At 46.1% G+C, this 14,985-nt stretch overlaps 1 protein-coding gene and 2 long non-coding RNA genes across 8 annotated transcripts in view; 1 reads left to right on the top strand and 2 right to left on the bottom strand.

Moving 5' to 3' along the window:
• The window catches only part of GBF1 (golgi brefeldin A resistant guanine nucleotide exchange factor 1), a 100,325-nt gene extending 91,446 nt beyond the window's left edge, over window positions 1-8,879 (bottom strand). For 5 of the 6 annotated variants that reach the window (XM_064430613.1, XM_064430616.1, XM_064430617.1 and 2 more), the window contains exons 1-3: window positions 8,647-8,879; window positions 3,215-3,320; window positions 1,845-1,911 (exon numbers count right to left, since the gene is read on the bottom strand). In XM_064430613.1, coding sequence (XP_064286683.1) covers window positions 1,845-1,911; window positions 3,215-3,310 — 163 coding nt within the window. In that variant the 5' untranslated portion in view covers window positions 3,311-3,320; window positions 8,647-8,879. Of the gene's footprint in view, window positions 1-1,844; window positions 1,912-3,214; window positions 3,321-3,989; window positions 4,352-8,646 lie in introns of those variants that run through there. The other variant, XM_064430615.1, reaches the window with a different exon arrangement.
• A 561-nt stretch (window positions 8,880-9,440) lies between these two features.
• Window positions 9,441-13,504, top strand: LOC135306525 (uncharacterized). Its single transcript, XR_010367330.1, has 2 exons — window positions 9,441-13,199; window positions 13,291-13,504. It is a non-coding gene; the product is annotated as an uncharacterized LOC135306525 (long non-coding RNA).
• The window catches only part of LOC135306518 (uncharacterized), a 28,698-nt gene continuing 24,924 nt past the window's right edge, over window positions 11,212-14,985 (bottom strand). The window contains exon 2 of the long non-coding RNA XR_010367323.1: window positions 11,212-11,823. This is a non-coding gene — a long non-coding RNA (uncharacterized LOC135306518). The remainder of the gene's footprint in view (window positions 11,824-14,985) is intronic.

The raw sequence follows: 14,985 nt of genomic DNA, 5'->3' as shown, positions 1-14,985 counted from the left end.
AAAAAAAAAAAAAAATCACCAAAAACCCCCTATGCTGGAGACTGGACTTTTGATTGCCTGGAAGACGATGCAGGATAGATACTCTGCATCATTCAAACCATTGCTTGGGAACAAGTCCATGTCTAAAATGGAAAAAAGATGGAGCACAGCAATGATGTCCTATCTCAAGACACTAGTCAGTAAATAGCAGTCACTGCAGCTGAAATTACCTGTATAAAAGAATCCCATGTAGTCAAACCATCATGCTATCATCCCCATATATAAGCAATTATTATCTCAGCAGGAGCCACACTTACCTGATGACTAATACAAAGAGAGTCTCTGAATCTCTCAGTACATTAAACTTTGCTTTCTCTAACATCAGCAGATAGTGAACTTGCATTTTTTCCCCAACAAGTCAACAGCACATTGTACCTAGCTGCTCTAGATAAATGGCCAGTCCCTGACATTTACTTATACTGCATTTATTTGAGCATCCTGACAGTCCCTGCTCCTGTTGATGAGAAAAGGTATTTGCAATAATGGCAAAGAACTTCAGGAAGCTTATTAAAAAAAACCCACTCATCTCATAAAAGGCAGAAATGTAAAATTTCCTCCCAATACACTTTAGGTGACTGCACGCACATCTTACAGAAGGTGAATGAGCTTACAAAAAGCCCCACAAATCCAGACTGTCATGCAGTCCAGGTACAAGCATAACATCCAGAACAAAGACACTATCCAGAAATGCAAGCTGTTCAAGAGTTCCCTAAGATTTCACGATCTAACAAAAAAATCCTGCTTACAACCACAGAAAGTCAACCTGGCAGAGAAAAGCAAAGCATTACACCTACAGGCAGACACATAAGAGGAAGGAAGACAGGCTTGGAACTGGCATGTGTCCTCAGCACCTCTTGCCATTATCACCTGGAAGAAGCACTACAGGGCTTCTAGAGAACACACTTTTTATGGGATTCCAGACTCAGCACTGATGCAAGAATAAGCATGCCTCACAGTTAGAAATGCAAGAAGTCCATCTCAAACTAAGGCTGAGTGCAGTTCTGAACAGTCACTGTAATAAAGGGACCAGAAATGAAGTTTACTTTCAAATATTACAATCAATAAGAAAAATCCTGGCAAGAACATGCAGAATGCCATATGGAGTTTGCTTCACCTCCAGACTCTCAACATATACTTGGGTTACACTTAAACATTCACTCCTGAAACTACAAAACCAGAAAATGTTGGGGGAAGCGGAGAAAGATGGGTTTTGAGAAAAACAATGGTCAGAATACACACCACAGCCTTGTGCACTACTTCTCTAATCAATACAGATTTCCAGTTTCTTTCAGTGCAGGTGATCACAAAGTAAGTTTTTCACTTAAAATCCAAGAGACCCAAATAGAAACAGAGGTCTGTGCTCCACTTATTACATGATGAAAGCTAATAAACCAAAGAATGTGAGAAAAAAACAGACAGAAACCACTTTCTAAGCAGATTTTTTTCCATCACTCATACATCAGAAAGCATAAACAAACCACAAAAAAAGCTATGCATGATAGTACACCACATTTCATATATTACTACAAGCTTCAGTGTATCAAAGAAACAAGCACCTTTATAAAATATGTGCATGCATACACACACAAATATATATATATATCCCTATAGACAGTGGCAGCAGTGGTATTTTTCTGCTAGTTTACATTGGTATTATTTACCCAAAAGTATATGCATATTTCCTCTTTTCTCGTTCTTCAATAAATGACTTCAGGATAGTAAATAACACATGTAAATACACCTGTACATTGAATTCCATATACCCTAGCAGGTGCACACACCTGCTGATTTCTGTAGAAGCTTACCTGTGATATTATTCAGCACTTCTTTTAGGTGGCTAAAGCTATGCAGCAGGGGATCCCTTTCTTCATCCTATAGGTTATATATAGGAAGCAAGTAATTAATGAGGCAACCATATTCCTGAAGACAAATCTTAATAACAGGTCTGTTAAAGACCTCACCATCACATTCACAGAAGTGCTGTGGTTTGAGTTTATCACTGTTAGCATGTTTACACCATCAAATCCAAGAGAAGCATTTTTATTTTCCTGCCAGTGCTCCCCAATATCACACAGCTCAAATGTCAAAGCATAGGTTCAATACTGAGCATTCTGGTTTGGTTTTATTGTCCTTAGAAGTATTTCTGATTAGCCTTCTGCTATTCAATAAATTTCACTGCAAATCTAACTCATACCATATTGAAATGGCTCATCTGGATTTGCTATAATGTTAATCTATGCAGATTGTAATGGGAGCAGAAATACAATGACATTTTCTGCCATTAAAATAACTTGAAGAAAGAATCACGGTGCAATATTTATATGAATTAGCTGCATCCTTTAGCCTTAGTCTATCTTTATGATATTAAAATAAGGAGGAGCAGCAGTTTCTCCAAGCTGAGTGCAGCCGCACCCACACCTGGAACAGAGAGGCCGTGAGCTCTGATGAAGAAATGCACCTCAGAAAGAAAAAGAGCCCTGCCCTTTGACAAACTGAAACCACTTGTGCTGGACGACAGCCATCTGCTACTCATGTGACATTCCGAAGTGCACCACTGATACAGTGTGCCACATCCACACGTTTACACTGTGGCAGCCATAAACCCACCAAAGCACGGTTAGACTTGCAAACACGGTGGTGAGGATTTTTACCAAAGCAGGTTTGAAACTATTGATAGGTTTTAGTGAGGAATATAGATAGCAGCAACAAAACAGAGCTGAAAACAGATACTATGACATATGAAAAATTTAAAAAATCTCTACATATAATTACTTCCCCAATTTTTATTTCATGGCTTTCATGATGAAGACTGTCTTCCCCAAGAGAGTACGAAAGATACATAAAAACACCGTGCTAAACAAAATAACACCATACATGGAAATATCCTGACATGCCCAGTGATGAAAATCCAAATGAGATGATTCCCATGCAGAATACAATGTGGGGTTTTCCTATTTACAGGATAAGAAGGTAGAAGACTCCTAGCTTTGTAGCTTTTGCAGTCACTGGCACGAGATGCCCAAAACAATGTAAACAATGCAGAAAGTTAGTCCAACTTTCCTTACAAAACAAGTGCTACAAAAAAATTGAGGTACTTTTCCAAAGCCAGGTGGTTTCTGCCACAGGTGTTTCTACCTGCTGCTGCTAGAGATGGCAACAGTTCAAGGTAACTTACCAGATGTGTGTGAGTGCTCCATCGGGCATTACGCTTTATGGCTCCCACCACTGCGTTGATTTCACCTTGTACAATGTAAATGTTCTTATCCACCATCCTGACAATTCTGAAAATAAAGGTAATTCAAATTAATCTCTAGCCTCTTAGAGAAACTGTCTTCCTCAGATGAAATGAAGTTGACTCTAACCAAGAGAAGGCCTGCAGTGATGCAAGAAACTCTTTCAAATTTCTATTGTGCACGCACAAAATACAAGTTATTACATATATAACAAATACTTCATCAAAAGAAGACACTTTTCCATAGTGTGTTTTCAAAACCATGAGAGCAGACAGCTCTAACAGCATCTCTGTAATGCAAGAGATCACTTTGCCATGGCACATTTCTAATTTTTTTTTTCCAGTCTATGAAAGTTCACAGAAAGATAAAGTGTTGAGGTCCCAGGACAGACTTCCATGGCAATGCAATAACACATGCACCTCCAGCACTTATGCAAATTCCTGCAGCCCTACACAGAACACAAAGCTAACCTTGTACTCTCTTAAATCAGCATCAGTGAGATGAATGAGCCGGCCAGAGCAAACCTCATTGGGACTTAAAACGTTGACAAGATAAAGTAATTTGTAACAGATGTTGATTTCACACTTGCTTCACAAAACAAAGCTTTCAAGAAAGCAGGGAAGTAAAAAAAGATGTGAGTAAAACTCCACAAAGAAATGAGCAAAACTGGATGAAACAAAAGGAGGAAAAATGAGAAAGCTAAAGGCAGACACTTACTCTGCTGTAGTCTGAGGTCTTTCAGGGAAAAACCTTAAATTGATGCATCCACAAAGAGGCAGAAGAGGGGGAAAGAAATTAAAAGCAAGAAAGATTTCTAATAGTCTGAGAAAAAGAAGAGTGAACTTCTATGGGACTCTTCTCTTTATACTAGCTGTAGCACTGATACAGTCAAGCATCAAGAAGTGAAAATTATGGGGAATGAACAGACACAAATGTTTATAAATAAAAAACAGGACTTATAAAGAGGCCAAAGAGTCAGATGATGTCATGTCTGTAGATGAGAAGGATTTAGTGACATGATAGCCAAATAATGAGACTTTTTCAGGAAAAAGAATGAAACAAAAATGAAGACTCCAGCTTGAAATCCCAACAGGTCATCCATAGGGAAGCCAAAGATTGGAAGCAGGTGAAACACTGATGGTAACACTTCACACCTGACAGGCTCATTTAAAGGACTCAGCTGGGAAGGGGAGGCAGGGGCTGACAATGCACAGAGAATATGAGAAGGACTTTTGCCCACGTAACAAGAGCAAAGCTGGAAAAAAATGGTTTTGGTGGACTGCTCACAACCTCAGAAAGATCACCACAGAAATTTCAGAATATACATTCTGGATCTGTCAGTCTTCATGCTAATTAGCATGTCTGAATCATCAACAATGCTTCAAATACACAAATATCCTCTGAATGAAAGAGACCAATTTTCTTCAGGACTTCATAAATAATGGAAAGAAAGCAAAGTATTATAAAAAGATACCTCATCAAAGGACAACATCAGATTTGTTGCTTCATTTTTTCAGGTGTTTGCAATAGAATGAATACTCTTATGGCAAAATTGTTTCTTTCATTAAATGAGTTATACATAATGGTACTCCAGGTGTAAGACAATAATTTTTAAGGTCAAAGACAAAAGTATTTTGTAAGAACTGTCATGACAGACAAACAGTGCTTCCAAGTAATTTGCTTGTGCCCTGAAGAACAAAGGTTTATATCCTTCCTCCACAGCTGTATATAACAGAATACACTTCCTACTCATGTGGCTAATGCTTGAGAGATGTTCCCATCCTCAACAGTAAATTATTTCATACATTATTCATATGATTGCATTGAAATACCATTGATCACAATTTTTCTATTTCACTTTGTTGTCCTTGTTTCAGTACAAGGCATGAATGGGAGATTTCTCCTACATGTAAAATTCCTTGCTTATTTATTTTTTCTTTCAGTAATTCCATTATTTTCTGTATTTCTACATCAGCAGTTTCAGGGCTCAAAATTCTAGTCCAGGGAAGTACTTCTGAGGAAATACTTTATACACTCATATTTGTCAAACCTAAGTTTTTCCTGTCTTCACTGTTTCAAAACAATATTGAACATGTAAACTGTGTAGCACCATTCCAGGCATTCAGCAAACTGACATGGAAGCATTATTTCAAAAAGCATGCAAATACCAGACAGACATATTACAAACTTTGCACATATATAGATACTCAGTATTTCTGACAGTATTTAAAGCTAACCCAAAATTTAAATGCTGTTCTGCATACTACTGAATCTGCTTGTAAGACTTCCATTTCTTCTCCTCTATTTTTAACATAAATAATTAAATAAAACGTTTGTTACAACTCCGTCTCTCCTGAATGTAGAAGACCTAAAATGCCCAGCTAACTGCAAGTGGCAAAATATGAAGAAAATAGACAAAAACCTCCAATGCACACCTTTTCCTTTTCCACACCTGATCCTTTCAAGCAAGGGTGCAAAAACTCTGTGTTACTTGGCAGGGCACTGCTGACATATGAAAACCCTGCAAAACTTAGGGCACTATGTCATTGCCTGAAAAGACACTATGAAAATGCACTCCTTTTCTCATTGCAGATTCTATCAAATATAATTTTATTCAAAAGCACAAAAATTCCCTTTATGCATGCCAACAAACTCGTTTCACCAGTGCAACTGAAACAACCTATCATGCTGCAGATGCAAATTCCCACTGGGGCTCTGAACATCAGACACAGAGCTCACTTCCTTACCAACACTGGGTAGAGATGGAGAGAAACACTGCTTTATATTTAAGCTTGTAGCTAATCAAGCAAAGTATTGCAAAGTAAACCATAAAACCAACAGACCTTTGCAACTTCATGTTGGAGAAGGAAACAGAAAAGAACTACAGAGTGAGCAGGAAAGACAGACAACTATTTTCAGAGAGATGCACCTTGCATCTAAGACCACCAAAAGAATCATCCATCCATGTAAAAAATTAAATTTGAAATTTTATTTCAAGTGATGGATATAGCTTCACTAAACTCCAAACTACCCAAAGGCTACCCCTTTTAAATGATTAGATAATTTCTGTATGTGTTCCTTCAACTGTAACATCACCACAAGGAACAACTGATCACACTTTAGAGCTCAGTATAGATATCCTGAATCTAAAGAAGTTTTAAGATTGAAATGAATTCTGTGAAGCAGCAGAGAAAAAAAGTTACACAATTTACCAGACCAGCGCTGAATGCTCAGCTGGGTTTACAAGAGCATGGTGGGAGTCAAGCAAAACCATTAGACAGTTGTTCAACTTAGAGAAGAAAAAAACGTTAACATGAATTCAGGCTTAATGTTACAAAGCTATGGGCTGAAGAATGGGGTACTGTAAGTGCTGAACAGGTTGACAGAACTAATACTGAAGATCATCAACAAATCTGAGACAACCTCCCCAGCAAAGGTATGTTTCAACACCTCCTGATCTCCAATCAAGAATAAATGCCTTTCTTGCAAGCAGTCAAGCACAAGAAGATAGTGGACTCAATACAGAAACAAATGGGTTCAGTTCTGTGGTCTTAAGTTAGGGAAAAGAAGAAAACTGAAGAAAGGTACCTACTAAATTTCAAATGCTTTTTAGCTCCTTAATCCTTCAGTTAGTTAAACTGAAGGGTTATATAACCTCCTGTTTCTTTGTCTAGACAGATTCATACATCTGCTTAAAACTGCAGATTAGTCCCCAGATATGCTCCTGCACAGAAGCTCAACAGGCAGCATGGTGAAAACGACAGCTCCAAACCAAGGCAACAAGGTGCCCCGGCCACCACAAGAAGGGAGGCTGTTAACTTTCACAGCCTCACTGACTACAGCACTGGGAACACTAAGTGGGAAAAGGCTGGTGCCTAATCCTGTCGTAAAAGAACAAAAGCTCATATTCATAACACCGTCAAAACCTTCAACAGTGTTCTGTGGATAATAATTATCACTATTCTGAGACTTCTGAAACAGCAACAAATATAGAATTTTCATATAAAAACACTGACAAGATTTACACCTGCAAATGTTACTTCACACATGCACTGAACGCTCCAGTTCTCAACCTCAGAATGTCTTACCCCTACACGTCCCAAAAGACAGGAAGCCAAATTATTCCTAGTATTACCACTCCCTCTTCTGCAGCAAAATGTCTGCAATTCTTCTGGAAACAAGCAAGAGTTAGCATCAGAAGCAACAAGGTCTGGCAGACTTCCATCAAGTCACTTCTTCCTATCATTAGCTTTAGCCTTCAGCCATGGCACCTGGTTTAAACCCAGTGACACTACTCCAATAAACAGCAGCAGTGAAAAACAACACAACCACAACACAGAAAGGTAATGTTTCAAAGTAAGCTTCTGCTGACCCAAATTTTTACTGTTTACGATAATGTAGGAATAATCTAGATAGCTTCTGACCTAGATTTGACCACCAGAGTCCTGATACAATACACTGCTACCAAAACAGAACACACAGCCATGAACTGCAAACAACTCCTGGCAATCTCACAGCCAGCTAGGCTTCCCAGAAGCCCAAGTGGCAATGAGAAAGTTCCTTTTCTTCCTCCTAAACCTCACGTGGAAGGTACATGAACATCTATTCAGAAATTTAACTTGCTTGGGTTTTTCAAGAGTAACTGTTCTGCAAAAGCATCACAGGAAGCAAGAGTTCAGAGAAGTCAGGGTGTTTCTCCAAAGGCTAGCTCCTGATGCCTGGACAAAAGTGATATAAAGCAATAATTCATAAGCATGGAAAGGAGCTGTGCGGTCCTGGGCATTTAAGAATGCCCTTTAAAAGATAAGCAGCAGCAGCACGGTAGCAGTGGCACATCAGAAAGGAAGAGAGGGACAAGCTCCTCTGCAAGCCTCCACATTCAGCTGCAACAGTGACATAGATTGGGCCTGGGAATCAAGCAGAGAAAGGCAAGTCGCGTTTACCTGTCACAACTGCACAGTAAAAACGAAACCTAAGGTTATCATGACACTTTATTTCTTCCAATTATTTTATACTTTTGAAACTATGAAACGTGCCACCGGACGAACGCATAACACAGACGCGGAGCGAGCGCTGGCTGTGCCCGCAGCAGCCGCGGAGCTGCCCATATGCCACAAGAGCCCGCACGGCCGGGCTGCGGGCAGCAAGCCGCCGCACGGCAGCGGTGCCTGTGCAGGCGCGGGGCCATCCCGCCCTGCCGCTCCGGCGGGCCCGTGCGCCCCCGCCCGCGGCACCGTCACGGTGTGGGCCCCGGGGCTGCCGCCGTCCCGTCCCCGCCCCCGCAGGTCCCGCAAGGTTCCCCCGCCGCCGCTTCCCTCCCGCCCGCCCCGCGTCGCGACAGCACCGCGACAGGCGGCCGCTGCCCGGCACTGACCCCCGCGTCCAAAATGGCGGAGCCTGCTCCCCGCGACGGCGGCCGCTTCACATAACCGGGCGGGCGGCGGCACCGCGGGCGGGAGGGCTCGGCCCGCCCCCTGTCCGCCCCTCCGTGCCGACGGCGGCGAGGCGAGGCCGCGGAGCGCGGGGTCCGCGGGGCACGGGCAGGGACACCGGCCCCGCTCCCTCGCACTGACGTGGAAACCGGCGCACCGTGACCCGCTGCCTGGTTACTGCGCAGACGGACAGCCCGGACAGCCAACCCGCGCGCGATGCGCCGCGCAGCTCCCCGCGACGCCCAATGGGAACACTGCATGCGACCGGAGGAGGCGGGCCCTGCGGTGACAGCCGCGGGGAGCCAATGGGAGGCGAGAGGGTAGAACCAGCAGACCCGGCGGCCAATCGCGGCGCGGTGCGGCGCCGCAGCCGCGCCTGAGCGGGCGCAGCCAGGGCGGCCGGGCGGAAGTGGGCGGAGGGCTGCCCTCGCAGAGCATTGTGGGCCGGGCCGTGTGGGAGCGGGGGCTGTGCCGTGCGGGAGCGGGCAGTGCGGGATCCGTGTGGGAGCGGGGGCTGTGCCGTGCGGGAGCGGGCAGTGCGGGGTCAGGATGCTGTTCGCCAGCATCCCCCACTTGTTCCACAGCCTCTCGCAGCCCCTCCGCTGGAGCCGTTTGGAGATGACCCCCGCAAGCGTTCTGCTCCGTGCCACAGCCGTGCTGTTCGCCGCCGGTGAGCAGCAGAGTGCAGCTGAAGCAAGCACGGAGTGCCGCACCCAGGGGAGCACACGCCGCTCCCCAGAAACCCTCACACCTGGACACAGCTGGTTGCTGGCTCAGGTTGGCTACAGCCCCCGTGCTGCAGCCTCAGTTCATCCAGCACGGCGATCTTGGCAGACAGAGACCACCATGGAGTTTAACTGAAGCCACTTTGTTGGCCTGCTCTTTGCAGCAAAAACAATCACAGCTTTGTAGCTATGCAGCACTTGGCAAAATGAATTCTTAGTGCTGCTCCCTCCTTCTCATGCTTTCTATGTCTGTGCTCCAGTAGCAATGCTGTGTGTCTTAAAGGCAGTAATTTGCAGGGGTCACTACTTGTTTCAGCCTCTGCCCATTGAACTCGGGACAGAGGACAGAAGGTTCTTGCAGTTATGTTACAGTTTTACAGCTCTAGGATCTTCGGTCAGGTCGGCCTGGGGATCAGTTGTGGTAGATGTCAGAATTGTCAAAGCAACAGCTACCCCAAAATCCTGCACTAGGGATTTCTAGGGAAAACACAAATCACTGGAGCCAAGAGAAAGGTGAAAGGGTCAAAAAGTATTCATTCACTTTTAATCACAACTTCATCTAGCACAGTGTGACTGAGGAAGTTCCCAGACAAAGGCTCAAGGGAACATCCAACAGCACTGTTCCATGGCCTGCCAAATATAAATCTGAGGCTGAATTCAATGCCACCCTAAAGAATGGTATCATCACGTATCAGTAGCTGTCAGTCTATTGCCTGACTGAGATTCTATGTGCCTTACATTGCTGTTGCCTCCCAGCTCTGACACCGCCAGGGCCAGCCTTCTTCAGCCCGGTTTGCCTGGCACCATGGAGGAAGTCTGGATTTGGACGTTTAAGCTGTAATTACATTAAGCAGCCACATTCCCTAGAGGTGAAGCAAGAAAGAGCATGCCCCAGTGGTCGTGCATAGGCTCAGAAGCTGAGATGTATTCCTCCAGCCCCTGCTGCAGCCATGGTACATGCAGTTCATCTCGAGTTTCTCAGCTATAAAACAGTCAAATACTCACTGAGCCCAGATTTCATATGCCACCTAGGCAACGAGTGAAGGTTTGCAGAACAAGCAAATTAGTTGCTAGTGCTTTCTCCTTCCCTTTTGCCCCACTCCAGCAAATGCTAACAGCCTGATGGTATTTGCCAGACATTTTGAAATCCACAGGAGTTCATCTGCCACTCCATCCATCTGCTCCCTGCTCTGGAAAGGGTGCTGGCTTAGCCACTGTACACCTTGCAGCTCAGTCCAGGCTTGTCATGCCTGCCAAGAAAGGGTCTGGACCCTGTTCCATGCCTTCTTGCCCCTTCCAGTGTCCACTGCGTAGCTCAGGCCCCCACCCAGTCACATCTGGTGAATTGGACCCTGCTAAGGTGTTATTTATGGAAGCCTGTCACGGAGCTTGAAACCAAGCCAGGCAGGAGCCTTCTGCTTCACCCAAATGCATCTTAGTGCATTAATAAAGAGCAAACATTGCAATGTGCTTTGCATTTTTACTTACAATCCAGCACTGCATTGTCTGGAGAGAAAAGCAATGTGGTATGGCCCCACACTGCCTGGGGAGGAGAGTTCACTCTCACGCACTGCAGCCCTGTGTTAGTCAGCCCTCAGACAGCCCAGCACCACCCTGGCTGCACAGAAAATCCTGCTGATGTGACAGTGTGGCACCAACATCCCAGCCTGGCAGCAGTGGGGAAACCTGGCTTGCCTGGGCTGCATGATCCAGTAGTGTTTGCAGTGAGTGGTGCACAGCTATGGCACGTGTGGGCAAATGGGAGCACTCTGCACCAAAAGATCCAGGTGTAGGACCAGGACACAGGATAACCCTCTGTCCCTTTATTTCCAAGATAATGCACTAGTTCTTACGCACAACATGGTCCAATGAAACCAAAGATCAGACAAGCAGTCTGTGCACATCCCCCTGCTATCTGGTCAGGAAAGTTCAGCTTTATCTTCACTGCAAAGATGCAGCTTTTCAGCAGCTTCTTGAGTATTCCTCCTTAGCCCACAAGGAGCATATGGAAGGGATGCAAACTCACCAAACTGACTGACAATCATCCCCTCAGGCCTTTCCCAGGTACCTGGTCAGCTCACCTGCTTTCATGAGACATCTGAGCAGCCAGCTCCTTGCAAAGAGCACAGTCTGTATATCACACCAACTGCTTGCCTTTGGTGAGACTGTCAGAAAGCCACACTGCCAACCACCTGCACCTCTGCAATCTGCAGCCTTGTACAGTCCATGGTGCTTGGCACCAGCAGTTCATGGTTCTCCTCAGAGCCCAGATATCAGACCCATGTGCACTTGTAACACAGAAATTTTCCAGCAGGTTAGGTAGTCTGAGAGAGATTAAACTTCTTCCTCTCCTCTTGGAGGCTTTTGCTGTTTCTCGGAGGCTTAGTAAGGTCTCTAGAAAAGAGAGCAGAAAGATGGAGTTTCTCAGAAGGTACAAACAGTTGTCACAGCTAGAAACTATGCGCAGCCACTCTTCCCAGAGCTAAGCATCCCCAAACCACTACTGATCGTGTGCAGAACACAGTTTCTAAGCAGCTGCTCCTTTCCAGAGCAAGCTCAGGTAGAGATTAGCCCAAAGCCAGCTGAAGGATCTCCAAAAGAAAACTGATGTGTGGCATCTGACACAATCTGGAATCCAAGTCAGGACCTACAACTGAAACAGCAGAGCTGCTGTTGCAGAAACCATTAAAAGGATTAAAACACTTCTCTGGAAACTGCACAAACTATTAAAAACTGTACAAACTATACCAAGTACAGTATTAAAACTGCAGAGCAGACTCCTAAATCTAAAAAACCTGCCAGCTGCTCCACTTAGCCTGTGTCTCCAGAACACTCCTGCACTTCCCAGTGACATCAGGCTCCCCCAGTGAACTTCCCAGTGCAATGTTTTCGTTGTCTCTTCTTGGCCAAGACAAGCCATGCCTTTTTGGCAGGAGCAAGCTGGGCTCAGTTAGTCATATCTTTGTCACTTCTTGGCTAGACTACAGCTATGTGATACACCTGGGCATGAAGCCCACAGTGATTGTCAAATGCCAACTAGAAGAGCATGCTGCAGTGGCAGCCCTGGCTGCCACGAGTGCATCAAACCTACCTCTGCTCTCTAGGCCACCTTCTGGCATGAAAGCCAAGCCAAATTCAAGCTTCAGTCCTGATCTTTAAGGCATTTGATGGCATGGACCCAGCATGGCTAAAAGATCAGTTAAGACACCGAGCTGGAAACCATGATCATCAACAACTCCACCACTCTCCGAGAGCAGTGAACCCACCCAGCATGAGGACCGTGTTTGTCTGTGGCAGAGACAGATCCTGTCTGAGACCAAACTCTTCCCAGCTGGTGAAAAAGGAAGGGTGTCTAAGATGCTGAGTAATTCCCTTCTTTTGCATATCCCATCTCTCTGCCAAGACATGAATCAGGGTCACTCTTGGTTTAGTTTGCTTTTGCATTTTCTTTCTTTTCTATTTTATTTTATTTTAAATAGTAACATTGGTCTCCTGAACCCATGTGAAGTCCTTGTTCTCTTTCCCAGCAATGAAGTCTCCTGTTGGCAGAACAAGGTGCACTACAGCTAAGAGGTCTTGGCACGAACCAACAAGATCTACATTTCAACAACAAGCACTACAGCCTCCCTCCCAAAGACACCCTTCAGGGGTCAGTCCCTGAAGCAGTTGAATTGAGGATGCCTTGATGACAAATTCCTTCTGCAGGTCCCTGGATGGTCTAATCCAACAATCTGTGCACTGTGCTCCGCAGGGAAACAACTTGGGACATGGTGAGAAATGTCTAAGAGACAGAGAAATAGCTAAAAATACTTTTGTTTCATTATCATTTGTAAGTGTAAGCACAAACTGTGTTTGCTGCAGGCTACTGTAGGTAAAAGGTTTGGAGAGAGAGGGAGGCAACTGAAAATAAGGTCCCTTCGTTGCTGCAGACCTTATGCATGGTTTCCACTTCCCTGTGACATGCGGTGATAGAGACAGACTGCCCGTGGAAAGTGCTAGTGCTGTTACACTGTGTCTGCTTCTCCTGATGGAGACAAACCTATGCCGGGGTGGATTAAAATCTGAGCTACAAACAGATGTGGTCCAGCTTTCTGTCATTTTTGGCAGGAAAAAGAGTAGTAAGACAAACACAAGCCCCAGATTACTACCATTTAAAAACCACGGTAATTTCTCACAAGTATGTCACTGTTGTGATTCCTTTTAAACTCTCTGTATTTCTACTGATTTAACGTGTCGGTGAATGTTTTTCAACAATAATCCGTAATGTCTGGGTCTGCTTAACCTCTTTTTACATCCTGTGTTGCCCCGTGTGCATTTGTCTTTCCATGCGTATCTTTATGTCTTGTTATGCATTTATTAGGGTCCTTAAATTTGGCTGGTAAATCGTTCAGGGTTAAAATTCGCTACTATTCTCACAGCATTATTTCTTAATCTTTAAAATATGTCAGTGGAAGAGCTTGAGGGTGACCTTTGATATCATAAATTGGAGAGCAGGTTGACATGAGAATGACCTCAAGAAAATCAGACCGTAGAATCACACATCGAGCTCTAGAAGAGTCTGACAGGGACAAACTTCTCCCCTGGGCTCCCGGAGCAGGACAGAGAGGCTAAGCTCAGCTTCTACAAACTTCTCCCTGTAAGCATTGGGAGAGAGGAGACCTGTTTAGTTGGAGTAAAATGTGCGTGCCAACACGTTCAAGGCTTGCTGTAGCAGGTACAAGCATTTGGGGACATTTCAGGGGGTGATCACACCCTGCACTCCTGCACTGGGATTTTGCCGTGAACTTCAGCAGAAGTCAGGCTGGAATCTAAACTACGAGCAGCATTTAAGCTCCAAAAGACCCATCAGTGGGCTGGAGCGCGGTGTTTTTCGCACAGCCGGTAGCCTCCGTGTCCCGGTAGGAGCGGCACAGTATTGACAGAGAAGCGCTTCCCGGTGCCGCCTAGAGCCGCAACAGTGCGTGCGATGAAGCGTGCGCTGCAACTGCTGCTCCATCGTGCAGCGGAACGCTTCCCACTGCTTCCAGCTGACTGCGGACTCGGTACCCCCAAAAAGCTCTGTCTGGCTGATAGCTCGAACTGCAAAACCCGAGCAGGCTCGCCGCGCAGTACTGAGGAGCGGACGCTCGGCACGGGCTCCGGGTGCGGGATGGCCTGGCGGAGGCAGGCGGTGTGCCGGGGCCCGGAGCAGTGCCGGGGTCCGGAGCAGTGCCGGGCCCGGAGCAGTGCCGGGGTCCGGAGCAGTGCCGGGCCCGGAGCAGTGCCGGGGCCGGTGCCGGTGCCGGTGCCGCGCCCCGCGCCGCCCGCGCCCCGCGCCCGGGACCTGCCCCGCGCCCGGCGCGGCGCGCGGGACGGGGCGGGGCCAGCGCGGGGCGGTGAGGCCTGCCGCCCTCCTCGGCCAATCGGAGAGCAGGGCCGCCGCCGTATGTAAATGAGCCGCGGGACGATTGGGCGGCGCGGGCGGGGGGGCGGCGCCGGGGCGGACGGCGCTGGACGGGGCGGGCGGCGGCGGGCGCGCAGCTGGAATGGGGCGGGCGGGAGCGGGGCGCCCGGTGC

This window comes from Passer domesticus, chromosome 8 (genome assembly GCF_036417665.1).
Source record: "Passer domesticus isolate bPasDom1 chromosome 8, bPasDom1.hap1, whole genome shotgun sequence".
In the NCBI taxonomy this organism is placed as follows: Eukaryota; Metazoa; Chordata; class Aves; order Passeriformes; family Passeridae; genus Passer; species Passer domesticus.
This window is presented reverse-complemented; position numbering and strand designations above follow the sequence as displayed.